Below are 27,932 nucleotides of genomic sequence, written 5' to 3' on the forward strand. Positions count from 1 at the left end.
GCATATATTATGAAGAATTAATAAATTTATGATGCATAAATTTTATTGGCCACTTTTTTAATTTAATATTTGTCTGATTGAAGGTATTAAGCTTGGCCTGATGTGAACATATTGCTGGGCTCAGCTAAAGATGTTTGTTTAATTAAGATACTAGTTTTATTTATTTACGTATTCAGGGTATATATTTTTTTAATTATTATCCCATTTATAAGGATTTTATGTTGACCTTCACTCAATTTGGCAGAGGCAACAATTACTTTCGATAGCGTATTTAGATGCTGCTCATGTTGCTGCTATATAATATACTAGTTTCTCGTATGTAAGTGAACAGAGTTATTGATTATAAGCATATCCTTGAGATGGCAGGAAATTAACAGTGTTGGCAAATATTTATGCATGACGCAAGATTGTCGAGCGGCTAGCTTGATTGTGACACTTAAATGCGCTCTATCTGTTTCTTTTTATTTAATACTCTTTCTTTTTATTCAATACTTGTTCCATGTTTACCATGGCACGTGTACAATGCGAGAATCTAAAGCTTGTTGAAACTTTCCCGCTCGACAGCTTAAAGTGTGAAAAATCTATATATTCTACGCTTTGAAAGCCTGATGTTGGGCATGAATACGAGATGAGCACTTTCAAAGATTAATTTGAAAAATATTTAAAAATTTGCCTGGCAGCCTTTTGTAGACGATTATTGGATTGTAAAGGAGTACGCTGCAATTGTTAACTGCAAAAGGAATAGTGGGTTTTTTGTTAGTCGGTGGCAACTGCTGGCACCTGATAAGTTCAGCTTTTGGTAGCGACATTTGCAGCAATGTTGCCAGCAGCAGCATTGACAATGTTAGGAATAGCAAAACAATCACAAAATAACTTCAATAGAGTATGAATACGAGTGTGAGCAGCCTGTGTAATGCGAGTATTGCATGATGTATCGATTTTTTTAGCTGTTGTTGTTTTAGGGCGCGTGGTGCCTGCCGCCTGCTGATGGTTGTTTGTCATTGGAAGCAACAGCAATTTCTGGGCCATTTGTCGGCTTTTGCCTGTTCCGGTGTTGATAATGCCAATGCGTAATCCATCTCCATGACACACACGCAGCGCTGTTGCCACACAGTTGCCCCTTTTGCAGCGTATACGAATCGGACTCCGAATCCGAAACGGAGAACCATACACAGTTGACATGTGCACTTGAACTTTGGCCTTTGAATGCGCTGGCATTTGCTAACGTGCGTGCGGTTGACGGGGTATGAAAAGTTTGTCAATTTTGTGTTGAGTGCAAACAATCAAACTGCCCAAACAACATGGCGGCTGTTGTGGTGTGTGTGCGCGTATGTGTGTGTGTGTGTATGTGTGTGTCCAAAATTTAAATAAAACACACTCGAGCTTGATAAAACACAATTTTAATAACTTTGACATCAAGTACACATCGAGAAATTGCAATGACACGCAGACAATTACAAATATACACACATAAACACATACATATGCAAGGCTTACCAACTAGTACTTACTAGCTAAACATATGAGTAGTACGAGTATATATATATAGCATATGATTTATAAAGTATACAATCATTTAATATGCACATCGAAGCGTATTCGTATTAGTTGCTGCAACTGCCACAGCTGCAGCCAACTGCTAATATCAATTGTTGTTGCACAGTTAGTTGCCAAGCTGCAAGTTCATTTGCAATATGAACAAAAATTCAAATACATAGTATATATATATATATATATATATATACACATATATATAGATAGGTGTGTGTGTGTGTGCTTGTGTGTAAATGTTGTCCGTTTCAGCACTTTGCGGTTTTTTTGGTTTTTGTATTTTTGGTTATATGCCACTATAGTTGCCAGTTCGCTTACGTAGTTCGGGGAATATTTAACAAAAGTTTGACTTTTTGTTATTCACCAACTGTGAGTGCTACTCACACATGCATCATCATCATGTGCATAAATGGGTGCATGAACGCATTTGCTAGTTAGTCGTATAACAAAGATTCTCACATTGTTTGATTATGCAATTACAGCAGACAATATATTTTGAATTTTGCGTCTTTATGTTTTTTTAATTTTTTTTGCTCAGGTATTTGCACACTCAGATATTAAAATTGTGTGTGTATGTTTGTGTAAATTCGTTACAAATTATGTTGCGACGTGCCTAATTAAAATATTACCTTGATTATACCCTTGCAGAAGGTCATATATTTAGTTGTGACATTGCATAACATATTGAAGTAAGAAAGTACTAAATTTAGATTTCAATTGTACACATCAAACTCATCCTAGATCCTTTGTAGTTGAGTGGATCAGAGCACTATAACATATAGTTGCTATAAGAAAATAGCTCAAACAATGCAATTATGAGTTTTCATTATGCGCCAAAAACTTGAGCAACAGCGGATTACTATGTCGTATAACTGCTCCAGAAAAAATTATTGGAATGTTGATTTGTTTTTTGAAACCTGTCTGCAAAAGTATTTAATCTACGGCAAGCCGATTATATAGGTTTTCTTTTTGTTTTCATTTTGTAAGCTTATTAATTGAGCGCGAACAAAAGTTATTCAGGGCTTATGCTATAGGCGCGCAACACATGGAACTAACACAGAAGTTGAAAGCGTACAAAGTTTTGGACCCAGCCTTTTCATTAACGGAAGATATGGGCAGGTTGTTGTAGACTCTGCTCTACACACACGCATACTAAACAAATATTGCCAATCTTCCAAACTTGCTAAGCTTATATATCTATATATTTTAAGTTTTACACAATTCTTTAAGACACAGGGAAGACTTTAAAAACATTATAAATTACACATACACATACATACTTATATATATTAACTACAATACGTATACGAATACAATCAATTCTGTGTGTGTATTTGTGTGTGAGAGTTCTTACGGCTAACACTTCTATATAACATATAAAAATTGTTTGTATTTTATTTATTTGCTTGTTGGTTTCTTGGTTTTGCGGTTGCTATTTTGGGGCACGTGTGTGTTACTCGTTAAGGTAGGTTAGGAATTACTTATAGAGTACATGTACTTAGGATTGTCGCTGCTAAAACATCGTTAAACGCGCTACAACTACAACTACAAATATGCCTAACTAATCTATAATCTAATGCAATCCCAATGTCAATTCCATATTCCATATTACCATTTCCATATACATTTATCTTATCGTTTGTATTTACATACCACTTTATCGTTTGGTGTCTGAGTTGAAATCTGTTGAGTCTATATTTGTTTGGGGCCTTAATGCATGTGCCATAGTTTAGTAACTTTCGCTTTCACCTTTTGTTAGGAGCTTACAGATACTGGTCCTCGTTGGTTTTCAGTTGAAATCAAATTTTCGCACTGCGCGCCCGTGCCGCATTCTTTCGGCCGAATAGAATGCGCTTAAAGGCGCGTCGGAACTCTGGATTGAAGATGGTATAGATGACCTATTGTTGGTAATGATAAGATTCCAGAAAGAGAAGAGATTGTAAATAGAAAGTTAGTGCAGAGCCTAAGCAAAGTCAATCATCTAATGGGAATTCATTAGTAAGCAGTTTCTGTATGATTACGATCAGGTCTAACTACAATATATATTTTAAGTTTTTGATCTATGTAAATAGCAGGTTTTCTGTGATCAATCATTGCATCTGATAAATCTAATGTTGAATGCACCATTAACAGCCCTTGAATTCAAAGCTTATGCAGCTGAATAATGGCCGCAAATATGAAATAGTTTTTACGCGATATTCGATTGACACAGGCAGCCAATCAATCTTTCAATTAGTTTAGCTTAAAGAAAATACGCAATTCGTCAAATGAGCTCCCTTTTTTTGTTTCGTCTAGATTAGTGATTTAAAAGAGCTGAACAATTGCCAGAAATAATGTAAAGTTTTAGCTGGCTTCATGGTTGCGTTTGCATGCATAGCAGATCAATCATCCAATAAGAATTATTCAAACTAGACTCATTTGTTACACTCAGACAAAGAAGTGTTCCCCGTTATCAATGACGTATTGCCATGGACAGTTGGACAAATCTGTTGGTCTTTTCGATTGCAACCCATTTACGTACCGGATTGAGCGTGGAGTTGAAGTAGCCCAGCCAGAGAATGAGGGATGCAACTGCTGGATGAATTTCGCAGTCCTTGCACAGGCTCATTGTGAGCGCCATAACAAAGAAGGGTAGCCAACAGATGACAAAGGCGCCGGTGATGATGGCCAATGTTTGCGCTGCCTTCCGTTCCCGTTTCGCCTCCAACAGCTGGCGTCGCTTGGCCAGCTTCTGGTGTGGATTGGCAATGCTGGCCAGTACACCCTTGCCAACACCAGCTTCAATGGGACTATTGCCGCCTCCTGCTGCTGCTGCTGTTGCTGCCGTCTGCTTGCTGGCTGCAATACCACCCATGGCGATGGACTGCGCCAGCGGTGTAATGGCATTCAAATGGGAAGCTATTAGATGCTGCTGTGTGGTGCTGGACACCTGCTGGGAGAGCGTTATGATTTCGTTAGCATTGCTCGTGCGATACTGGAAAGAAAGAGAGCGGGCAATGAAGTGGAAGACAAAGAGATGCAAAGAAAAGGTGCGCACACAAAACAAATAAAAACAATTAGCGTCATATTGTGAATAGTTGAGCTGCTGACCAGTCGTCCAGTCGCCCAGATGCCCAGTTGCAGCACTGCAGCTACTTACGTCATCCGCATCGCTGGATATGGTCGTAAGCTCGGTGCCCGCATGGCTCTTGTTGTCGTAGTTGCTGGTGCTGAACTCCGTCTCCTCGCGCGTTATCGCCAAACTGGCAAAGTCCACGGCGATTGCGGCCATCGAGCGGGCCACTGCGCCCTCAGAGCCAGCTCTAATGTTGGCCGTGTTCGAGTTGCGTCCAAAGCAAATCTTCATGCGTTTACGTGGGCGTCGCTGCAGCTGCCCGATGCCATTTTCTGTGTCTTGTAATGCGCGTTCCTGTTCACGCTTTGCCACGCGCCGTTTGCCGCGCTCCTTGTGCACGTCACGAGCCGTAGAATCGCACTGGAAAATTTAATTATATTTTCCTGTTAACAGCCGAAAATTGATGCGACCCCTCACTTCTATACCATTTGCCCATTCCATTTTCCCATTGAGCTATTTACGTGTTTGATTTAGAAGCTGTCTAAGCATTTCTAGTTGCTCCCCCAGGGCACATTTTGCTTTTAGCTCAACATTTGCACGATACAACTAGCGTTCTTTCAGCGAAATGCCACGCCCACACACACACACAGACCAACGGAACATGGCATAAATCCTAGACTGCGAACTTTTTGGCTGCTTCAAGTGCTCACTTGGGCCTGCCCTAATGGCTAGCAAAGGATTCGCCATTATCATTTCAGTTAATGACACGCTCATTATGGCTACAAGCCGACAAGCTCAAATTTCATTAGACGGCGCTCGCTGCGTATGCGTAATATTATTAAACATTTGTCAAGCCGGAACTAGCAGAAATTTATCACATTAATTGTGACCAGAACCCATTTCCTGTCCCATTTCCCCTTTTGAATAGCTCACCTCGGTTTCAGTTAGCGTCACATTGAAGGACTTTTGTGTGCGACGCTGAATGCGCTTCCTTGCAATCAAATAGATTTTCCAGTACAAAAACAAAATGACCAGCAGCGGCACATAAAACGTACAACATGTGGCAAATATCTGCAGTAGACAAGGATTAAATGGCGAAAACATCGCGACATGACTAATGCGGACTGCTACCTGATAGGCCACATCCTGCGAGACCATGCAATTCTGCTCCTCGATGCGCTTCATGTAATCCGGATCCTTCCAGCCAAACTGCGGTGCCAGCGACACTATCAAAGCGGCAAACCACACGCAGAATATCATAATGAAGACACGCCGGGGCGTACGCAAATTGTTGTAATCAATGTTCGTAACGGTCCAGTATCTGCGCAACCGCAAGATGGGAAAGGTGAACCATAAATTAGCCGTTAACGAAAGCGAGTAACGTGCAAAAACTGTGATTAAGCGGGTGATGAGTAGCGAGTGTGATAAAGTTGCTAGTGTCTAATAAACTAAAGTAATATGTAGCGAGCGAGCAGAAATGAATAACGCGACGAGAGTATCGAGAAGCGAGTATTGAGCAACGAGTAATAAGTTGCGAGTAACGAGTAAACAATTGTGATAATGTAGCGAGTAACAATATATGAGTAAAAAGTAATTTGTGTAACAAGCAAACGCTTGATTAAATAGCGAGTAACGAAATGCTGACCATGCTCGGTACACAACTCACCTGTCCGCTGCTATGGCCACCAGGTGCAGTATGGATGCCGTGCAGCAGAGCACATCGCACGATGTCCAAATGTCGCAGAGTTCCGGTCCCAAAATCCAGCCATTGCTTATCTGTGTTGTTTGGGTTAGACGAGTGCAAGGACATAGAATTTCAGTGTTTGCCGGCGGGAGTAAATGCAATTAAATTATGTCATTGCCTCACTGCTTGCCAAGATGACGCAATTTGACAATTAACAACGCGCAATGGCTCATTACGCATAAGCACGCACACACACACATACACGGACAGAGTCTTTACCACTCACACACTCTCTGCAGGGCAAAGTCAACTCTTTGCTCGTAATTTCATTTGCACGCTTTTCATCCGAAGTTTCCATTAGGGTAATGAAGTTTGTGCCGTAGCAGTTGCAACAACTGCTGGCGACAACAAAGCAGTTGCACAAGAGCAACAACAACGACTTCAACTACAATCTACAATAACAACAACAATAACAATAACAATAACAACAACGACTTACCTCGTAGACGGCGCCAAGCGGCATGACGAGACAGGCAACAAATAAATCAGCAACTGCCAGAGATGCGACCAAATAATTAGCTACATTTTGCAAGTTGCGTTCCAGTATAATGGCAGCAATCACAAATACATTGCCTGATACCCAAGAAAGTGAGAGAAAAATATGGAACAAACATATATTAATGTGAAAAAATATATAGCATGGCATTATATAATATGACATAATCATAAAATTACTTTCATATGGTTGCATCTGGGAAAATCAGCTACAAATCGCTCATCATGTGGGAACATTTATTCGTTTCAGGTTTCATTTAATTAATTTCTTCTTAATCCAGACAACCTGCCTGTTATATTTGCCAAGCAGTTAATTTTGTGCAGGGCTCAACTAAATGCAGTTGCAGTTCCTATCGAATCAGATTCATTTAAATGAATCAAATGTTGAGACTTTCTCTAAGGATTAAATAATTGACTTAAGAATTTCAATTAATTTGTAACTTTGATTGCAGCTGCAGTTGTTTGAACAACATTCTCAAAATGTCATCTAAAGTAGTCACTGGCATTGGACGAACTGTTTGACTATGCTGAAATCAATCAGACTCAAGACTCTCTGCTGCCAAAGAGCTGTCCAGAGTCGCCTCGCCTCTAATTGCAGGCAATCGTGCATGTGATAGCTCATGAATGCCCCAACCTGGTGCAGATGTAGAAAGGGGGCGAAGAACTGCTGGCAGTGTGCTGTCAATCTCTGTGTGATGCAAATGATGCAGCTTGGCAAATTGTAATTGCCACGGCGGCGTCTAAAAGTGTGTTGCCCCAGCTCTCCCAGCTGCCAGCCGATTGTCTGTCTGGGCTTTCTAGTTGTCTGCTGTCTGCTTGTCGGCAGTTTATCAAAACGTTTTGTCGTCGCTTGGCTCGTGCCAGAAATGCATTTGCATATGCTGTTACCCTTGCCTCAGTCAAGATGTTGCGCATACGCCGCGTGTGCCACACGTGTGCGTATGTGTTGGCTTTTGCACTTGTGTGTGTTTGCGCAGTTTCCATTTGACGCCTTGGCGCGCTTTTAATAGCTTTTCACGTGTCAATGCCAACAGAAAAAAAAAATTTAAAAACAAAAACAACAAATGTGTACATAAAATATATATATATATATCAGTATATAAAGAACGGCAAACATTTTGTAACATTGTTTGTCCTTGCTGGCAAGGACTCCCAGGCGGTTCTTTCGCTTCACGCGCAACTCTGGCCTGGCCTAAGTGCGACGTTTAACGCAAAGCTTTTTAACGCGCTCCAAACAAAAGTTGCCACGCTCGCTGCCTAGTTGCCCCAAACCAGGTCTCCAGCCCCAGTCCCAACTTCAGGTTCAGCTTCAGCTGCTGGCAGCTGGCAGCAGGCAGCAAATCATCTTCGTAAGCCGAAAATCAATAAAATTTTCAAGCAGCGCAATAAAAATCTTCTGCATCATAAATTTCACTTCATTTACAGTTCACATCGGAGGCGATATGGAAACTTTTGCACCAAATTCCCCGGCGGCATAAATTGCGAGAATAATTTAACGGCCAGCAAAATCTGGCAGCATGCCCGCCCACCCAAATGACAGCAGCAGCTGCTTTAAGACTTAAATGGTATTTTGATAGAGTTTTCAGTTACTTGCCTATAATGGTGACGAGTATCATTAGGCCCAGCACAACGGTCATAGCAATCATTTTGACCAGCAGCCAGAACTCGGCTGCGGCACGCTCATTGGCGGCACGTTGCGCCTCCTCCAGTTGGGTTATGTTAACGCCAGCATTGCTGCTGTTGCTGACACTGCTGCTGCTGTTGTTGCTGCTGCTACTGCTGATGCTGATGTTGCTGCTGTTGCTGGTGATGTTGCTGCTGCTGGTGCTGCTGATATTGCTGCTGTTGATAATGTTCCAGTTGTTTTGGTTAATGTTGCTGCCATCCAGCTGGGTCAGGCTGCCATTCAGTTCAATGAAGAGGCTCTCATTGAACAATATTGCTGGCAGTTCTATTTCCAAAATGCTTGGAACATCACCAATTGCCCCAAACTCGAGCATTGTGGCTGGCGTTGTCATTGTGCTCAGCATATTGTACACGGGTTGCTGTTGTTGTTATTTTTGTTGTTGCTGCTTGTTACTTAACGCCCACTTTTGCCGGTGGGCGTGTCAATGTATGTGCGAGTGCTTAAAACAGTTGCTGTTGCTGCTTCTGCTGCTGCTGCTGCTTCTGTTGTTGCTGCGACAAGGCTCGCCGTAAGCGCCTTTGTTGCTGCTGCTGCTGATGTTGCTGGCGTCGCAGCTGTTGCTGTTGATTTTGTTTCAGTGGCCGCTGCTGTCGTTCGTGTTGCTGCCGTTGTTGCGGGTGATAAAGCGCCTTAATCGTGCTTGCCAAGCACTTAACACGTAAACTGAAATGTCGGGAGTGAGACAGACAGTCAGTTGAATTGCAAAAGCAAAAACCACGAGGGAAAGAAAATCAAAAACAACAACCAACAACTGGCAACAGATAGAAAATAAAAAATTTATTTGATTTGGCCAACAGCCTCTGTCACCAGCATAACGTGGCCAAAAGTAGCTAAAAATAAAATGGCTAAATTAATTTGAAGTGCGCCTAATATGATTTAGCCATAAAGAAGAATTACGCTCTCACTATAGCTTAAAGACGATTTTTTAATTGAATCACAGCGAGTGTTCTAAAAGTTTGTAGTGCAGTGTACCAGCTACTTGTTCAAAGCGAAAAGGCAGCTAATTTGAAAACTTCAGCTGAGCTCTCAAACTGCAGCGCTCTTCAATGCAATTGTTTTAATTGATTGAGATAGAATATAACAAAGAAAATCGGTTGTATTCTAAGGTTGTAGCAAAGTGCAACAGCAAAATTGTCTGAGCAAAGCAGCAGTTAAGTTGCAATTATTAATACATAATCAATTTCTCTGAAAGCGAATGTAATAAGTTGTAAGTTTGTAGTGCAGTACAGCAGAACAATAATTAATGTGAAAAATGACAGCTAATAAGACTCGCCAATAACTTCCAAGCTGCCGCTCTCGCTCTCTCTCTCTCTCTCTCTACTGACTATATACGTGTAAATTATTAGCTATTGCAGCTCAGAGTTTATAAGGCAGTGTATCAGCAACATATTTAACTGCGCCACAGATTGTGCCGCTTTCCATCTGTCTATCTCCTGGACTGACCCCAGCTGATAGCTCCCTTATTGCAGCCTCGCACAATCCGTGCTTTAATTCATTTTAAAATGTTGATCGGAACACAACAAGCTCTGCTGCTGCTGCTGCTTTGTCTGCTGCAATTGCTGATGCCTGCTAGTGGCGGTCGATTGCGTCCGTCGGTGGATCGCAATGGACGTCGTGTGTACTATGAGCCGGAGTCTCGCTCGGAGCTGAGAACCCCACTATTCCGCAGCTGAAACATGGCAGTGTGTCATGTTATCTTTATCTATATATGAGCAGAACAATAAAGCCAGGTGTGCAGACCTTTGCATAAGTGTTATCATTTAATATACACAGAGTAATGTCAAGATTGTCACTGCAAGAGTAATATGGGCGGAAACGTTGATTTCAATACTTGGTTCTTGATGCTGTTAAAACATAGTTTTAAATAGAAGAGCAGGTCAAGATGGGAACTGGTGGAAATTTTCAACACATAACGCTCCACGGGCAACCAAAACACATTTTCTTAATTAACTTTTGTGTTTCTTTACCGATCTTGATGTAATTTTCAACAGTAGTTCCTGGACTAACCCCAGCTAATAGCTCCCTTATTGCAACCTCTTTTTATTTATACCCTTCACTTCAAATGTTTATCGGAGCAGTTCAAGTTCTGCTTCTGCTGCTGCTTTGCCTGCTGGAATTGCTGATGCCTGCCATTGGCATGAGAATTGCGCCCAAGAGGGCTGGGAAGAGATGCCCGTCTCGTTTGGAGCGCCATGTAACCGTTGTCTATGTATGCCTACAACAATGAACCAAGTGTACAGAACTTTGCATAAGTATAATCATTTAATAAACACAGAGTGCTTCTCTCTCTGTGTGTGTATGTGTTGGTGTGTGTCTGTGTGTGTGGCAGCACCACTTGCCCTTTTGTGTGCATGAGAATGCAACACATTAGGTGACCTTTGTCTGTGTCAAGGTGCACTGCGAGCAGCCGCCCAAGCAGCAATCTAACAAACACTAAACAAACACCTGCTCTCATCAGTGTCTGTGTGCACCTGTGTGTTTGTGTGTGTAACACACACATTTACAAATGTGTGCGGTTGCAGGCAGCAAAAGATACACACAGACTAAGCAAACTGCTGCTGGCTCACTGCGAGGGCTGCTTATTAATCTGCTGCTTTTAATTTAATGTCGAATTTTAAAAAGAAGATTCTCATAATTATTGTAAAAAATGTGCTGAGCAACAATTTATTAAAAATCTCCATACATAAAACTGTTTGTCCTGACTGACTGATTGGGGATCAACACAAAGCCCAAGCCGTTTCACGAAAATCCAATCGCATGTGTAGACAATTTGGGAAACTCGTCTTTCCTTGCTAGAAATGGCGGTCGAAGACTTGTTGGGGACATTTCGTGCTCAAATTTATTTCCAAGGATAAATATGATAGATCATTTGAGACGTGTTTCACACATTTCGCAGAATACCAGCTTTTGTGGTAAAAATGTGTTTCAAAGATTTTATTTTATTTTTCAAGAACATAATAGAAGCTAACGTAATAATTATTTATCGGCTGACTATAAAAGTGTAAATGTGAGCTCAGAGTTTGTAGTTCAGTGTACCAGCAACATATTCATCTGCGCCACAGACTGTTTTGCTTTCCATCTGTCTTATCTTCAGGGCTGACCCAAGCTGATACTAAGCTACCTTATCGCAGCCTTCATTTTTTAGTAGCCATTTCGCACTATCCGCGCTTTATTTTATTTCAAAACGTCGTTCGGAGCACAACGCGCCATTCGTCAACGGAAACATGGTAGTGTGTCATGCAATCTTTGTTCATAAATGCCTAGAACAATTAAGCCAATCATTTCATGAAATGTTGAATCAAAAAATTATTTTCGTAATAGTTGTTTTGAATTTAAAATAGTTTAATTTTCGAAGGATCAAATGTCGAAGTGATCCACAATAAAGTGTTTGGATGAAATTCCAGGCTAGTTTGGATGTTGTTTATCTTAGCCTAGCCTAATTATTATAAAAGTAAATAAAGCATGTTATCATAGCTTTAAGCAAAGTCTACTCATGCATTGAAGCCAAGATGCGATTTTAGAAATTGAGAATTTGTGCACTTGAGGCTTTTAATCCTTAATTTTACTAAAATACCCAGACAAAATGCTGCAATTTATGGGGCAGCTCTCGTCCCGGCTATCAAATGGTTTGGGAGCTTTGCGTGATGTATATGTATGTGTCCTTTGGGCATGCATAGACGGGCTAAAATGTTAATGCCGCTAAACGACAAGGGAAATGGAGGCCAGCTAGCAGCAGCAGCAGCAGTAGAAATAGCAGCAATAGCAGGGCGATGCGCCCAAGCAGCTCATGTGTGAGAAATATTTTCATAGTCAAGGTAATCGCCTCCGGTCCCCACCTACCGAAAGCCACGCCCTCAATTCACATATGCAACGCCTTGGTCCGGCCGCATGCCCGTCCCCGTCTGGCTATTAATAAATACAACTAAATGTTTGTCAGATGCGCAGAGCTAACTTTTATTTTATTCTAAATTATTTTTTTATAGCCGTTTTCCATTCTCATCTCTTATTTGGCTGCTACTTTTGCTTTTGCCTTGTGCGAATCGCTTTTAATTATGAACTGCGAGTGGTTTGCTAATGTTTTTTGCCTTAGTTGTCGTTGTTGTAGTTGTTGTTGTTGTTGCTTTATGGCAAGGCTGCGCTGTGTACAGCATTTTTTTGTACATAGATATAAGAGCAGGACTCAGGCGCAGCGTGCGGAGGCGCTTGACAGCCGCATCATGTAAAGAACGAACAACAAAAATAGACAAAAAATATTAAAAAACGTAAAAAAAAAATAAAAAATACAATGTATAGAAAATATTTTTGCTGACGTTTGCAGTCAGCTCGCTGAGGGGTATAGTCCGAAAATCGCGCATTTGCTTAACAGCCTCAGTCAGGCATTCGGAATCCTTTCACGCGGGCAACACACACACACACAGACAGTCAGACAGACAGACAGACACACACGCACACTCGCTCACACTTGAATTAATTCATAGTCTAATAAATATACAAAAAGTTTTGTGTTGAATGCCTGAAACTGGCAGCGCCTTTTATGCTGCCAGAACCCGCAGCAGCCACACCCATTCGCTCTTCCCCGTCCCCCTGTTTCCCGCCCGCGCACCTAGTTGTCGTTGTGTCAGCATAATCTTTTGCTAGCCTTTGTGCCGTGCACAGTCCAACTCTACAACCCTCCCACCCTCGCCCTGCCCTCGGTTTTCTCTATCGTTCTGTTAGTTGTGTGGAAATTTGAAAATATGTATGTGTGTGCGTTGCACACAAATTTAATTCTATTTGCAGTGTCCATTGCGCCAGCCAACTTTGAATCCTTGCAGCGCTCTCAGCGCTGAGCGAATGTTGTCCTGGACAATGTGCCAATTAGAAGTGGCTTTTTATTAAGCAAAATGTTTTAATTAAATATGTATATTATATTTAGGTTGTTAAATGCTCGACAATGGCCACTCAGCGCTCAAATGCACAAATTCACTGGACAAATGGCAAATATGTTGCAAATTGTTTAAATGCATCTTTTATGTGGGCAAATGGCTTCTGAATGGTCATTTCCTTGCTTTTCCCCTCCCTCTCTTTCGCTCAGTCTGTCTCATTCCTGCGACAGACATAGCCCACAAATTGATCTGAAATTGAAATCGTCTGATATTGTGGCAAAACTTTGCTGCTGCTGACAATGGCATAAGTCTGACAACAAACTGCACTCAAGCGCATTTCCAACTTTGCCACACGGCCATAAAGTTTGCCAGGCCTGTCAACTAATTGGACAACGCCTGCAACTCCACTTTATAGTATTCCGGTGCAGAGCGAGAGCGAGAAAGAGCGATAGTTGGTAATTGAACTAATCAACTGAGGCGGACGCAGCCATAAAACTTGTAACCAGCCAAAGACCTGAGGCCTGGCAATTTTCCATTAGCTCAACAACAGCAATAACTGCAATTGTATAGACAAAACAATAATGCACTGCCTAGCTGGCAAGAACAGAAATCGAAATGTCGTGTGCCGAAAAATAAATAGAAATCAATAAATAAATATCAAATTTATATTGAAGTGCTTTCATACAAGTGCTTTATTTCCGACCAAATATTGCTAAAGGAGCTATATAATAATATAATAGTATATTAGTTCAATTTGATATGATGTTGCAGTTATATTGGGTGAATAGTGAAGCTCGTAATTGCTTGGGCTAGACATGTTGCAAAACGGAGCTACACGATATAGTAGCTCGATGTTAAAGAACATACCAAACTCTGGTTTAGATATCTTAACATTAAACAAAGTGTTTTAATTAGCGAACACGCATTCCTATAACAGCCATACGATACAAAAAACATTATAAGCAATTTCGACATATGTACCACCTGAAACAGAAGGATTATTCTAGGAAAAGGCTGCTTGCATAGAGAAAAGCAGATGGACAGACAGACGTAGCTATGCTGACTCGGCAGTTGATACAGCTTATATATTATATCTTATTATAATTCATTCCCTCTGGAAGGGTATACAAGTATTTGCTTTTTGTCTCCACGCGATTTGGGAGGTGCAGCGTTCAGCTCTCAATATTCTTAACTGAATGCTGTCTCCCCAAGGATTTATGGCTTTCAGAGAGATCTGGAGTGCTGTTTGTCGCTGACCTTGGCGTTACGTTAACATGCATATATATTATATATATTTATATTTATTATACTCACACATAAGCATAATTATGTCCTTTCACATTCATTTTGTGCGCTTCATTAGCGACGTTGCAGCGCCGCAGGTAAGTACGTCAACATAAATATTTATGCCGTGTGGCACAGGCGACGAAGCGACGACAACAATGACAACAACAACTACAACAACAAGAACAACGACAACAACAATGCCCGACAACAACCTCAAAACTCAGCCACAATCTCTGCAGCTGTGTGCGTGTTTGTCTTTTTTTTTTATATTTATTTTCTATTTTTCGTCCTAATTATGCGGGCTTTTCACTTTTCACATTTTCCAACTTTGAGTTTAATTTTTATTTTGTTTAGCATTCATTATTGAATTTGTTTTGATTTTATTTATTTTTTTTAATTTTTTTTTGATTTAGTTTAAACACTTTTTTTGATTAGCTGCATTTGCATTGTAGTTTTTAAAATAAGAAATCAGTCTTGTGTGTTTTTTGTTTTTGTGGGGCGACTCTTTAAACGTGTCCTGTTGCTATTGCGGCACATGCGTCTTTAACCTATACCCAAGCATAACTATTGACAAACTGCCTCAATGTGGCCGTTTTTTGGCAAATGGCAAAAGCGGCGGCAGCAGCTGATTTCCTGTGTCGACTTGCAGCAGCGCCTGCGCCTGCCACATGCCACATGCCGCACTCTTATACAGCGTGTGCGGACAAGTCTACACGACAATTTAAGAGCATCTGGCTTTTCGAATTCGAATACTCTTTGAACGCTGCTGAGAACTGTTGCACGTAATTTGTTGCGCTTTCAAATTGGGAACGCGCCGTGCGGCAATTAAATCACTCAAGTCGCAAAGCGCAAGTTGCATATTCGTCTAAACTTGCGGCTTGTGGCAACAACAACTATGCACAGTTGCCGCCTCAATGAAGCTGCAAAGCCAAGAGCAAAACCACTTTTAAGGCTGCCGGCGCGCCTTTCAGCAGCAGCTGCGCTTGTTGCAACTTTCAACAATGCCACATTATTCGGGCTAAAAGGCAGCTTTGCATGAGAGCCGTTTTTAATATGACTAATGCAATGCGACTTGGACCAGGGCTGGACACGACTGCCACGCCCAACGCCAGCTTGGTGCGTGTCCGTTGCCGTGCCTTTGGATTCTTTCATTGTTTTTTCTTTTGGCCATTTCCCGTGCGGCCTTCATTTAATGCGCATTAAGCCAAGTCTACTATGCGGCGTTATTGGCATTTTTGATATTTGCGTTTCGTTTTGAAGGCCATTTCTATGCAGCCGACGTAACGTGCCACAAGGCCCAAGCACCCAGCTTCAGCTTCAATACCAGCTCGAACTCCAAATGCTCATGCAACATTATCGGGCATCAACTTTCCAAGTGGCCAAGTGCCTGCTTAGACGACGGGGCTAGCCCCCATTTGATTTCCGTCGAGCTGCGAGCTTTGTTATTGGCCTCGTCCAGGGGCATCGTAAATTAGCAGCGGTTTATAGCCAGTACGTGACATTTTGGATGTGTCCCGGCGTCTGCAATTATTACGCCGTCCATTCATTTGCTGGTCAGTCGACAGACCGACCCCTCACCCACTCCACACCATCCTCTTCACCCCTCTCCCGCCATTTGCCTGGCTTTCATTCTTTGTGCGGCCTTTTGTGATTGTCTTTTAAGTCGGGACTTGCCTTTGTGGCTTATGTGAGGTCACGCCCCTCTTGAGAGGCGCTGCCACTTGAGCATTTCCTTATTCAATATTTGCACAACAATAAAACTTTGATTGTTCCGATTGTTCCGGCTATACTATAAACTAAGCAACCAAATTCCCAAACTCCCGTCCCTCAACAACTGCTCACATTACGCATACGACGCGTGGCACTGATTTAAGTTTATTTCCTTGAATGGCTAATGAAAATTCGGGCAATAAATGAACTTCATTCGCTGTAAATACAGCAGATAGAGTATTTAGCTAGGCGAGTGCTACTTTGTCGCCGGAGTCTAAAGCTGTAAAAGCACATTCTGTTGCGTTTGATATATCAAGTTTTATTTTAAGTGCTTTTGTTTTAAACTTATTTTTCAGGCTTAGCAATTAAACGTTATGAGGCATGCTAACCAACTGCACACAAATATTAATCGTCAATAACTGATCTACTCCAAGAATCTCCCAGTTCTATTATCAGCAGAAGCTGCCCTCGACTTAAGCATCAATCGCGATTTTCAATATTGTTGGCTATTTTTTATATATAATTATCAGTCGACAATAACTGATCTACTCAAAGAATCTCCCAGTTCTATTATCAGCAGACGTTTCACTCGACTCTAGTATTGCAATTGCCTCGTGCGCTTTTCACTTTTCACGCTTTAAGTACATTCTTCAAGATGTGGGAAAGCTTGTAAGCATCAGATGGCAGAAATATAAAACTAGTTATAAAGATATATATATATATATATTTTTTTCAATGCGTAATCTTATTAACTGATGATGAGCCAAATTAGCTAAACTAATGCAAAACTTTTGAAGGATGCAGCAATTGTGGCGCATTAAAAACCATTTTTAATTAAATATTTCTTTGCGCTTTCTTTGCGTGTGGCAACTGCAGTTCGCAACGAGTCATTATGAATGCGAGCTGCCAATGGCTGTTCCCTGTTATTTTTCCCTCTAACTACGCATTTAATAACTCTACTAACTGCACATCATCCTAATGAGCCAGAAAGTTAAAGCTGTAATGCAATCGCAGCAGCAGCAGCAGCAGCAGCACTTGCAGCAACAATTGCAATTGCTGCAGCAGCTGACAAAAACCCTCGCAGCACGTAATGCGCTGCAGTTTAAAAGTATCTCAGCTTGTGTGTGTGTGGTTGTGTGTGTGTGGTTGTGTGTGTGTGGTTGTGTGTGTGTGGTTGTGTGTGTGTGGTTGTGCGTGCTGGGGCGCATTAAGAACAAGAAAGCTTTGCCATTGCAGTGCGTGACATAAAGTCGAACTCTGGGAACCTGCCTGGTCAACCCCCCAACCCACGCACAGCAGCAGCAGCAAACGTGCTGCATTTTAGTGGCACGCTGGTGTTGCTGCTGTTGCAAGGCCAATTGCTGCTAAAGTTTGTTGACTTTGTGCCATTGTTTCGAATGGCTAAAAGTTAAGCAGAAAGCTTCATAATTTGGCTCTTAGAAATGTGCGACAGATAAGCTGCAAAACTGACAGTTCAAATTTAAACGTGTGCGTGGGGCACACTATATGTATCCATGTTAAGAAGTTTGACGGACGCATCAGCAGTTCATTTTCAACTTTATTTAAGCCAATGGCAATAAACACACAAACAGACGCACACACACATGCATAACATAATAATTACATATAATAAAAACAATTTCTGGCATTTTATGGCCGCATAAAACTGTAGCATATTTTCAGGCAGCGCACTAAATTATTTTCAGGCCAGCAGCTAAGCCGTCTCTTAGAACTCGACGAGGTCACGCGCCTGGTCCCGGATCATCAGTTTGGCTTCAGAAAGTCTCACGGCTGCCCCGAGCAGGTCCACCGGGCAGTAAAACACGTACTAGAAGCTTTTGAGCAGAAGCAATACTGCGTCGGCGTTTTCCTCGATGTCAAACAAGCGTTTGACAAGGTCTGGCACGATGGTCTTCTGTTCAAGATCAAACTGATACTCCCAGCGCCATACTTCAGCATCCTTAGCTCCTTTCTGGCAGGACGCACCTTTAATGTGGCCGTTAAAGACCAAAGGTCGGCAATTAAGGGCATCAGAGCAGGTGTCCCACAAGGCAGCGTCCTCGGTCCGATGCTGTACACGCTGTATACGGCGGACCTGCCCACACAAGGACAAAGCAACGAAGACCTCAGCCCTGCGAGACTGCTGGTGGCAACATATGCGGACGACACTGCCTTCCTAGCCTCCCACAAAAATCTGCAAGCTGCTACAAGTGCAGTGCAGGACTGGCTGCTGCAGATCGAAACCTGGACAGCTATGTGGAACATCGCTATAAACTGTGCCAAGTCCGCCTGCGTCACTTTTACGCTGCGCCCACACAGCTGCCAGGGGCTACGGTTCGATGGAGGAACCATTGAGCAGACCAACTCTTTCTGCTACTTGGGTGTCCACCTGGATCGAAGGCTCATATGGGGGCCTCACATCGCAGCAACGAGAGCAAAATGCCTGAGAAGACTTCAAAAGCTCGATTGGCTACTAAAGCCTCAAAGCAAGCTGCACATATCCACGAAGACACTGCTTATCAAAACGATGGTAACGCCTATCTGGACATATGCGATCCAAGTTTGGGGCACGGCATCAGCACACCAGCTCCGTCGCATAAGAGTGGTCCAAGCCAAGGCAGCACGCAAGGTTGCTGGCCTGCCATGGTACGTAACAACAGACGCCATCGAACGCGATCTCCGCCTAACAAAGGTCGGAGATCAGCTCAACTTCTTCAGCAGCCGATACTCCGACAAATTGGTGCAGCATCCGAACGCGGCCGCAAGGGCCCTGGCTGAGCCCATCAGTGAGAGGCGCCTCCGAAGGCTACACCCCGACGACCTACCAACGAGGCACATCACTTAAACATCCCTTTCCCATTATTGTTATATATTTTTAAGTCTGTAATTATCATTTAAGTTATTAAATAATAACTATACACTATACCCTTAACTCCGCTTGGTAGAGATCAGAAGGCACTGATCGATTCCAGCGCAAAATAAACCAAATAAAGGAAATTAGGAATCTAAAAAAAAAAAAAGGCCAGCAGCAGCAACAACAACAACTACAACAATTGAACGACAAACGCATATGTAGAACAAAAACAACAGCGACAACAACATTTGTTATCGAGCAGTCGTCGATGGGGCCAAACAAGGAATTTACTGATGAATTGCGGTTTAGTTTTATGAGTTGCCACAAGACAACATACACTATAAATGCGTGTGTGTGTGTGTTGTGCGCGCGCGTGTGTGTGTGTGTGTGTGTGTGTGTGTGTGTGTCTCAGTCCTTTTATGATCAGCGGCAAACAAAGCTGCGCTGCGCTGCGTCAACATTTTATGCGTCTTTAATGTTTGTTTGTTCATAAAAATCGAGGCAGGCAACAAAGTTGAGCGTCTGAACAAGGCCCAAACAAACGCAACAAAAGTTGGCCAAGAAGCACTTTCCAGCTTAAGCTGATATTTTAATGTGCGCACTTTGACACTTTTAATGGAAACCCTAGCATTAATTTTCTTAATGAGCGCGCCCATTTAAAGCCTAACAATAATATAAATAGCAAAAAAAATAAGAAGAGCAGCAAAAAAGCGCGGCAAAAAAAAAATGAAGAAAGATTGACAAATGGCGAAATGTTTGCGCTCTCATTGACAATGACATTGCGAATGACAATGGCGCAAACAATTTCCTGCTCATCATGGCCACATAATGAAGTTGAAGCCAAAAAGCCATTGCCACACACACCCACATACACCCACACACACTCGCTGAGCACACACATGACTGACGGTTGGTCCGGGCCAAACAGGACGTGCAACGTGGCCGGTCAGCTTAATGAGCCGCACTAAATTCACACGAAACTTTTTGGCCAAAAGCTCAAGAGATGCTGTGCGGCATGCGGGGCTTGCGGGGTGGGGAAGTGGCAACGGGTGGCAACTATTTATCGCTGATGTCCGGACAAATGTGCTGCACTCGGGCGACTGGCAGGAATTTATTGACACACTCAATCGAACGCTTTGATCGTAATCCCTTCGCCTTGCGCCCAGTCACCGGCCAATAAACAACAACAATGCGTCAAGAGTGCAGACGGGGAAAGTCGGCGCTTCCCCCTCCTCCCTCGCAAAGCTGTTACCAAAAGTTAGTAAAGTTCCTCTTCATTTAGCTGTTTGTTTGTGTTTGCCCAACTTTCCCCTGAGTGTGTATGTGCGTGTGTGTGTGTGCGTGTGTGGGATAAGCGCATTAATTTTACCAAACCAAATTTGCAATGATAAGTTGCGACTGCGAGTCGCAGTTGTTTTTATTATTGTCCCTCTCTCATTCTTTCTAAAAATATATAATAAAAGAAACTTAACAATTTAACTACACAATAGTAATATGTTAGTGTAAAGTTTTAAGTCTGTTGTATAAAAGGCTACGCATTTCTGGAACGAGTGTGAAATTTGTGACAACAATTAAAGTTGCATATGAAATTGTGCGGGAATGTTAAGAAATATATATAGATATATACATAAACAAAAATATATATGTACACATATATATAGCTAAGTAATTTGTACAATATGCTAGTCATCGCCGGCAGCTCGATGGAACTCAAACACCTGTTGCTTGCTGCTGCCAGGCAGGCACTCTGCCTCCTCGTCCGTAAACACTTCCTCCGTAGCCAGGGGCGCAATTGCTGCCACCTTTGAGCTCATATCCACCATTTGTATATCGGGGGTATCTGCATATGTCTTATGTCTTGAGCGCTGCTCAGTTTTGGGCAGTTTCTTGGGCAGATGGGCATAAACCAGCATCATGACGGCAAAAGATATGATTACATAGCCTGTGTGAGAATATATGGTTTGCATATGAAAAAGGAGAGTATTTCAAAGTTGTTGCGTGCCTACGTACTTTCCATGACTATGTTGACGATTCGGTACGTTGAACCGCGCGCGTCCAGACGACAACCCCTTTTGTGGTCATACAGTTTGGGCAGGAACCAGAGCAGCGTCAAAGAGAACCATATTTTGACCGCCAAGCGATCTCTCTTTCGCAGGCCAACGAAGAGAAACACATTGAGAAACACGTTGCCCATGTAAACGGTTAGCCAAACAAATGGCTCATTGTCTATGAAAACATGCAACCCAAAACAGCTGTCATTTATAGTATTATTTCACTTGGATTATTCGATACCCGATATCTTACCATCGTCTGTTGTAAGCCGTAGTGCCACGCACCACATTAGAAAATATGATAGCGAGTAGTACCAATTGATTATTGAAATGCCAAGGCCCAAGTCCAAAAATTTGCTCATCTTGGCAGGCGGCAAATGAGTGCGTCTCTTTGTGAATGTATTTGTGAATGCGGGTGTGATTGTGATTGTGAATGTGAGTGGAACGCTCTTACGACATAAACAAACGCGAATCCGAACCCGAGACCGCTCGCCCAGAACGAGGGTTCAGCGTAGACTGGCGACCGTATTGTTTGGTCAGCCGTGTGAGAGAGAGCGCACGTGAGAGTGTGACAGAGAGAGAGAGAGAGAGAGGGAGCGTGAGCGGCCGAACGAAGAGAGCCGCCGAATGCGGCGAGCACGTGCTGTGGAACCCAATCCCAATGCAAACAACAAACAATGTTAGACTGCCTTTGCCAGCAAGCCGACGTGCTAATGCCCTCACAAAGCAACTAAGCCAGTGAAACAAATTAATATACTGTATAAAATGTATATTTATTGGTCACTTAATATACTTAAAGTAAATTAAATAAAATGTATTTATAAATATTATAAAATTGTCATATTTTTAAAATATAAATATTAAAATTTAGGGAAGTCCTTTTTGTTTGTTTTGTTTTTTGAATACTTCAATCAATATAAAATTTTATAAAATTTCTTCGAGGCTGGTTGAGTTTCTTAGAATATTGAATAGTCTGTCGGTGACTTTTGTGTATAAATGCAATCATAGTTGCTTCCATGTTTGTTTTTGAAGCGAAACACTTCCGAGTTTGAAGCACTATTCGAGTATTGTTTTTGTTGATTTTCACATTCCATTCCACATTATTATCTAATCACAATCGTAGTGCCCGCCTCCACTATCCTCATCTCCCTCCCCAGAACTACGGTTCACACCTCCGCCGTTGCCGCCACCGACGACATTCTCAAAACAGCTGCTATCACCTGCAGAGGAGCTTGTCTGAAGTGCGCTGAGCATAAAATTGTTAAATGACGCACTCGAGTTGAGGCTATGATCAGGATGCGGAGTTTCATGCCACGTTCCGCCTTCCAGTCGTGCAATGCTATTCCGATTGGCTCGTCCGACAAATGGTCTGCTTATCACCGGTGCATTTATCCTGGCGGGCTTGGTCCTCTTAACTGTTTGATTTGTTGTCAGTATGTAGTTGACGGTTTGCAGGACTTGTTTGGGCGGCTTATAGGATTTGTTACCCCTTACTTTGACATAAACTATTGCCATTACAATAAGTGATACGAATATATAAACTGCAGGGGAAGGATAACTCTTTGTTAAGTTTCAATAAATGTTAACTAATTGCTCAGTGACCAGTGACTTACCATTGATAACTATATAGGGATACAGTTCGTAGTTAGACAGTTCCATAAAGTCAATGCAAAGCACCCTCAACAGCAGCAAAACAATCGTAAAAGAGAACCACGATTGGATGGCCAAAAGGTCGCTCTTTGGCAGCCGCACAAAGAGAAACACATTGAGAAATAAATTGAGCGAATACGCTCCAATCCACAGCCAAGCCGTCGTGTCTGGCATTAAAAGATACTTTCAATATATGAGTGTATACGTATATATGCATTTTGATGCCAGTTAACAATTAAATACAAACAACTCACGGTCTAATTCATCTGTGTACAGACTGAAGCTGGCACTGCCAATATCGTAAAGTGTCCATATGACATTTAACAAGACGATGCCAAATCCCAAATTCGTGGCTGCCATATGAGAGCTTCCAGTTTGGCGATAAACAATTCTAGATCAATCTCGAGATCACTCGCCCGTAACGAGGGTTCAAAGTAGACTGGCGATCAAATGGTTAGGTTAGATAGGTTAAGGCGAGAGAGCGCGAGAGAAGAGCGCGTCAGAGCCAGAGCCAGAGACAGAGAAGAGAGCGGCATCGGGCCTGTGGAACCCATTTAAATTGCACAAATTAAACGTTCTAAATTATCAGCTATTTATATTTATAAAACAACAAAAAGTTTACAAAACAAACAAATTAAACTAGACACATTAAAGACTTAACTTAACAAACACATATATGTTTATACTAAGTTATATGACAACATAATATATGTGACTATATTTCAAGATAAAATTAAAGATATGGCATATGCAATATTCTTTTAAGGCGTATCGCTCAGCCTCTTGTGTTTCTTGCCTACAGTCAAACCCTGATTGCTTAAAGAACAATGCAATTAGCGATGTTTGTCATTTGTAGTCTTAAAGTAATCACTTAAATATTTAACGAGCTATATATTCCACTTTGTACTCTAATAATCGCCACCGACCAAGTTCAAGACCGCTCGCCCAGAACGAGCGTTTAGCGTAGACTGGCGACCGTGTTGCTTGGTCAGCCGTGCGAGAGAGCACCTGAGAGAAAACACAGAGAAAGAGCGAGAGAGAGAGGGAGAGAGAGGGCGGCCAGCACGTGCTGTGGAACCCATATTCACATTGAAGGCAACAAATACTGCAAGAATGCGATTGGCAGCGCGCCGACAAGCAAATGCCCTCACAATGCGGCTAAATCAATGAAAATATCTATAACGAATACATTGAATATATTTGTTAAACAAACTTAACAAAAATTACGACGTTTGTGGTTTGCTAAAGCAAAAATATTGTAAATATTATAAAGCTACAAAAATGCATCTTAGGCATATTATTTGGCTTGTTGAGTATTCATGGATATTAACCAGTCTATCGGTAACTATTTAAGGCACAATGTTTCATTGTTAAAAACTAAAAATATAAATATAAATACTTGACTATTTGTTTGAAGTAAACACTTCCGAGATTTAGTTAATATTCGAGTGTTATTCGAGTTCCACATTCTACTCTAATCATCGTTGCCGCCTCCGCAATCGCAGTCCCCGCCACCACCATCATAATCTCCGCCACCACCTCCGTAGTCCCCGCCTCCACTATAATCTGCGCCGCCGCCATCGTCACAGCCGCCACCTCCATCGGCACCGTTATCGCAGCAATTATCCTTATCGCAGCAATTATCCTTATCGCAGCAGTTTTCCTTAACATTGTCATCGCGGCAATTAAAATCGAAACTATTGCACTGATTATCACCTGAAGCAGAAGTGTTTGGTTCAGGTGCTGTGCCCAGCGTAAAGGGCACATTCGAGTCTAGGTAGAGATCAGGTAGCCAACCCAAGCGGGGGTATTCGTGCCTTGCTCGGTTTTCCATCGGTTCAGCGTAATATTGATTTTCTCTCCAGCGGCTTGGTCTGCTTACCGTAGGTATAAATGATCTAGCCGGCTTGGTCCTTGCTCCTGTTCGAATTGTTGTCGAGTTGCTGCTAACCGTTTGCGGAACTGGCCTGGCCATTTCATTAGATTTCTTTCTTCTTAGTATAAAGTAAACTACTGGCATTATAACAAGGGAAGCGCCCATAAAAGCTGCAAACAGTCAGATTACATTTTAGATTTCGATAAATGTTCAATTGTACACTTACTTACAGTTGGTAAGTATATAGAATGGCCCATATTGGTATTTGTCAATGCAAAATAGCCTGAACAGAAACAAAACTATCGTTAAAGGGAACCACAATATGATGACATTAAGATCGTTCTTTATCAGGCGCGCAAAGAGAAACACATTGAGAAATATATACGTCGAATACGTTCCAATCCACATCCAAGGCGTGACGTCTGTTATATTAAAGTATTATTAGCACACACTTATCTACGTCATTTATGCAAATACATTGACGTTTACAATCAAATACAATCAAATGCGCCCAACTCACCGTCTGATTCATGTGCATGCAGGCTCATGCACGCACTTCCCAAAGCGGCAAGTATTAAAAATATACTTAAGAGGGCAAAGCCAAGCCCCAATTCCTTAACGCTTGTCATAAGGGGGTTTGTGGCAACTACCGACCGAAATCAAGACCACTCGCTCAGAGCGAAGGCTTCAGTAGACTGACTGTCAAATAGAAAGAAATCCAGAGAACAAGCCGGCAAAGAGAGCGGCAAATGCTGTGGAACCTATTTCCTTTGCATGCAACAAATACCATAGGAATGCCATTAATAGCACGCCGATTAGCTAATGCCCTCATCCAATCAATAAAGCAAGGTATATAAAATACATCATATATATATTTCTTATATATAACCAAACAAAAATGATATCGTTTATTTATTGCTATAGCAATAATGCAATAAGTATAAAACTAAAAATTTAATTTGAGGTATATTCTTTGGTTTTTTTAATTTCGAAGGATATTAAATAGTCTATCGGTGACTATTTAAGGCACAGTGCTTAATTGTTCTAAACTTAAAATACAAATTGAAATGCTTGATTATTTATATTAAGTCAACACTTCGTAATTTGAGGTAACATTAGAGTATAAGTCGAGTTCCACATTTTACTTTAATCATCGTTGCCCCCTCCACCATCGTTGTCCCCGCATCCACAATCTGCGCCGCCGCCATCGTCACAGCCGCCACCTAAATCGGCAGCATTATCGCAACTATAATCCTTATCGCAGCATTTATGCTTATCGCAGCTGGTTTCCGTATCATTGTTATCGCCACAGTTGAAATCGAAAGGATTGCACTGATTATCACCTGAATCAGCGGTGCTTAGCTCAGGTGCGCTGGGCATAAACCTATCAAATGACCCATTCGAGTCTGGGTAGAGATCAGGTAGCCAACCCAAGCGCGGGTATTCGTGCCTTGCTCGGTTTTCCATCGGTTCAGCATAGTATAGATTTTCTCTCCAGCCAGGTGGTCTGCTGACCGTAGGTGTAAGTGATGTAGCCGGCTTGGTGCTCGTTTCTGTTCGATTTGTTGTCGGGTCGGAGATAACCGTTTGCAGAACTGGCTTGGCGTTTTCATTAAATTTCTTACTTCCAAGTACAAAGTAAACTACTGCCATCATAATGAGAGATGCGCCCATAAAATCTGCGAGCAGTCAGAATGCGGTTTAGATTTCGAGAAATGTTCAATTGTACACTTAACTTACAGTTGGTAAGTATATAGAATGGCCAATATTGGTATTTGTCAATGCAAAATATCCTGTAGAACAACAAAATACTCGTAAAAGTGAACCACAATAAGATGACATAAAGATCACCCTTCGTCAGGCGCGCACAGAGAAACACATTGAGAAATAAATAGAGCGAATACGCTACAATCGAAAGCGTGCCTGTTATAGAAAAGTACTTTCAGTATACACTCATAGGTACGTTATAGATGCATATAGATTTAATGAAATACAATCAAATGCACACAACTTACCGTTTTTCCATGCACTTCCCATAGCGACAAGTGTTAAAACTATATGTATGAGGCCAATGCCAAGCCCCAATTCCATTACCTTTTTCATATGGGTGTGTCCGTTTCGACAGCTGCTGAGCAAAGCCGAGACCACTCGCCTAGAACGAGAGTTCAAAGGAAACTGGTGGCCAAATAGAAAGAATGCCAGAGAGAACGCCAGCAAAGAGAGCGGAAAGTTTTGTGGAACCCATTCAAATTGCAAACAAAAATCTAAAATATTTCGAAAACGTAAATTCTTAAGTTTATTTGCCTTTTCTTCTTTTTTTTTTTATATAATCTAGAGCGACAGATTTGCAATGTGGAACATAATTAATTTGTCAGCAAAAAAATTTGATATATGGTTTCTGCCGAAGTCCAAATGCACTTGCCAAACAACTTGAGTAGTTCTTTGCTGTTGCAATATTTTTCTTTATAAAGAGTATTGCTTGCATTTTACGCAGAATGGAAAGAATCAAGAAATAAATCATATTTGCAAAAGTTTAAGATTAAATGTAAATTCTAAATGCGTGTACTTTGCTGTATGCCCCATGCTAGGGTATTAAAACGTGTCTGACATGTGCAAAAAAGTGAAAAAAAAGAATGTCTCGTAATTTATAATGAGAATCAAGAGACATTTAGAGCGTTTGCGCTTGCAGAGAGGCATGACGTAAGAAACATGCGAGAAAAATGAGCTCACCCATTGAGTATTTGTATACCCTGTAGCTGCTCTATATCTGAAGCTCTCTCTCTACGGAACTGGCCGTAGGGTATTTTGTGGTCGCGAAATTAGTTTGTTTCAACTTGTTTTGTGTCAGCAGAAATTGTCATTGCTTATTTTATTTGACTTGGAGTTGTGTATTGCTCGGAGGCACAGAAACGATTTCTAAAAGTAAAAATCGAGCTCTTAATTGTAAAACCGATTTACAAAAGTATTCCATTCAGACACTTGACTGTCAGTATTTAAATCAGCTAGAGTATTTGCTGAAGTGTACCACTCGTACTATTGCCATATACATTAACTGCCTATGCAGAAAAAGAAGGCCAGGTCTACGTTGCCAGAAGAAAAAAATCAAT

At 41.7% G+C, this 27,932-nt stretch overlaps 4 protein-coding genes and 1 long non-coding RNA gene across 12 annotated transcripts in view; 1 reads left to right on the forward strand and 4 right to left on the reverse strand.

The window, feature by feature from the left end:
• The window catches only part of LOC138911422 (uncharacterized), a 40,223-nt gene that overhangs the window by 6,051 nt on the left and 6,240 nt on the right, over window positions 1-27,932 (forward strand). The window lies entirely within an intron of this gene.
• 5-HT1B (5-hydroxytryptamine (serotonin) receptor 1B) lies at window positions 1,387-15,244 on the reverse strand. 3 transcript variants are annotated; one of them, XM_032436025.2, is made up of 9 exons: window positions 14,712-15,244; window positions 8,440-9,195; window positions 6,790-6,923; window positions 6,273-6,382; window positions 5,738-5,927; window positions 5,540-5,677; window positions 4,691-5,026; window positions 4,073-4,480; window positions 1,387-3,449 (listed from the first exon to the last, which is right to left on the reverse strand). In XM_032436025.2, the coding sequence occupies exons 2-9, from the start codon at window positions 8,873-8,875 to the stop codon at window positions 3,351-3,353; spliced, it is 1,851 nt and encodes a 616-aa protein (XP_032291916.1). In that variant the 5' UTR covers window positions 8,876-9,195; window positions 14,712-15,244; the 3' UTR covers window positions 1,387-3,350. The 3 variants fall into 3 exon arrangements, with proteins under 3 accessions (XP_032291916.1, XP_032291915.1, XP_032291914.1); XM_032436024.2 differs by having other exon boundaries at window positions 4,073-4,483; XM_032436023.2 differs by having other exon boundaries at window positions 1,388-3,449; window positions 4,073-4,525.
• On the reverse strand, window positions 20,633-21,805 carry LOC6626676 (uncharacterized). Its single transcript, XM_002050899.4, has 3 exons — window positions 21,553-21,805; window positions 21,259-21,474; window positions 20,633-21,190 (listed from the first exon to the last, which is right to left on the reverse strand). The coding sequence occupies exons 1-3, from the start codon at window positions 21,659-21,661 to the stop codon at window positions 20,931-20,933; spliced, it is 585 nt and encodes a 194-aa protein (XP_002050935.2). The 5' UTR covers window positions 21,662-21,805; the 3' UTR covers window positions 20,633-20,930.
• On the reverse strand, window positions 22,054-25,521 carry LOC6626674 (uncharacterized). Of its 6 annotated transcripts, XR_011417050.1 has the most exons (6): window positions 25,346-25,521; window positions 25,056-25,247; window positions 23,876-24,995; window positions 23,204-23,490; window positions 22,913-23,116; window positions 22,054-22,840 (listed from the first exon to the last, which is right to left on the reverse strand). XR_011417050.1 is itself a non-coding variant. In XM_002050898.4 (5 exons), exons 3-5 carry the CDS (start codon window positions 23,307-23,309, stop codon window positions 22,407-22,409), a joined length of 744 nt encoding a protein of 247 aa, XP_002050934.1. In that variant the 5' UTR covers window positions 23,310-24,995; window positions 25,056-25,247; window positions 25,346-25,515; the 3' UTR covers window positions 22,054-22,406. The 6 variants fall into 6 exon arrangements, 2 of the variants coding, with proteins under 2 accessions (XP_002050934.1, XP_032291917.1); XR_011417048.1 differs by having other exon boundaries at window positions 23,204-24,995; XR_011417051.1 differs by having other exon boundaries at window positions 22,054-22,859; window positions 23,204-24,995.
• LOC6626673 (uncharacterized) lies at window positions 25,748-27,072 on the reverse strand. The gene is made up of 3 exons (XM_002050896.4): window positions 26,841-27,072; window positions 26,566-26,748; window positions 25,748-26,504 (listed from the first exon to the last, which is right to left on the reverse strand). Exons 1-3 carry the CDS (start codon window positions 26,926-26,928, stop codon window positions 25,972-25,974), a joined length of 804 nt encoding a protein of 267 aa, XP_002050932.3. The 5' UTR covers window positions 26,929-27,072; the 3' UTR covers window positions 25,748-25,971.

This window comes from Drosophila virilis, chromosome 5 (genome assembly GCF_030788295.1).
Source record: "Drosophila virilis strain 15010-1051.87 chromosome 5, Dvir_AGI_RSII-ME, whole genome shotgun sequence".
In the NCBI taxonomy this organism is placed as follows: Eukaryota; Metazoa; Arthropoda; class Insecta; order Diptera; family Drosophilidae; genus Drosophila; species Drosophila virilis.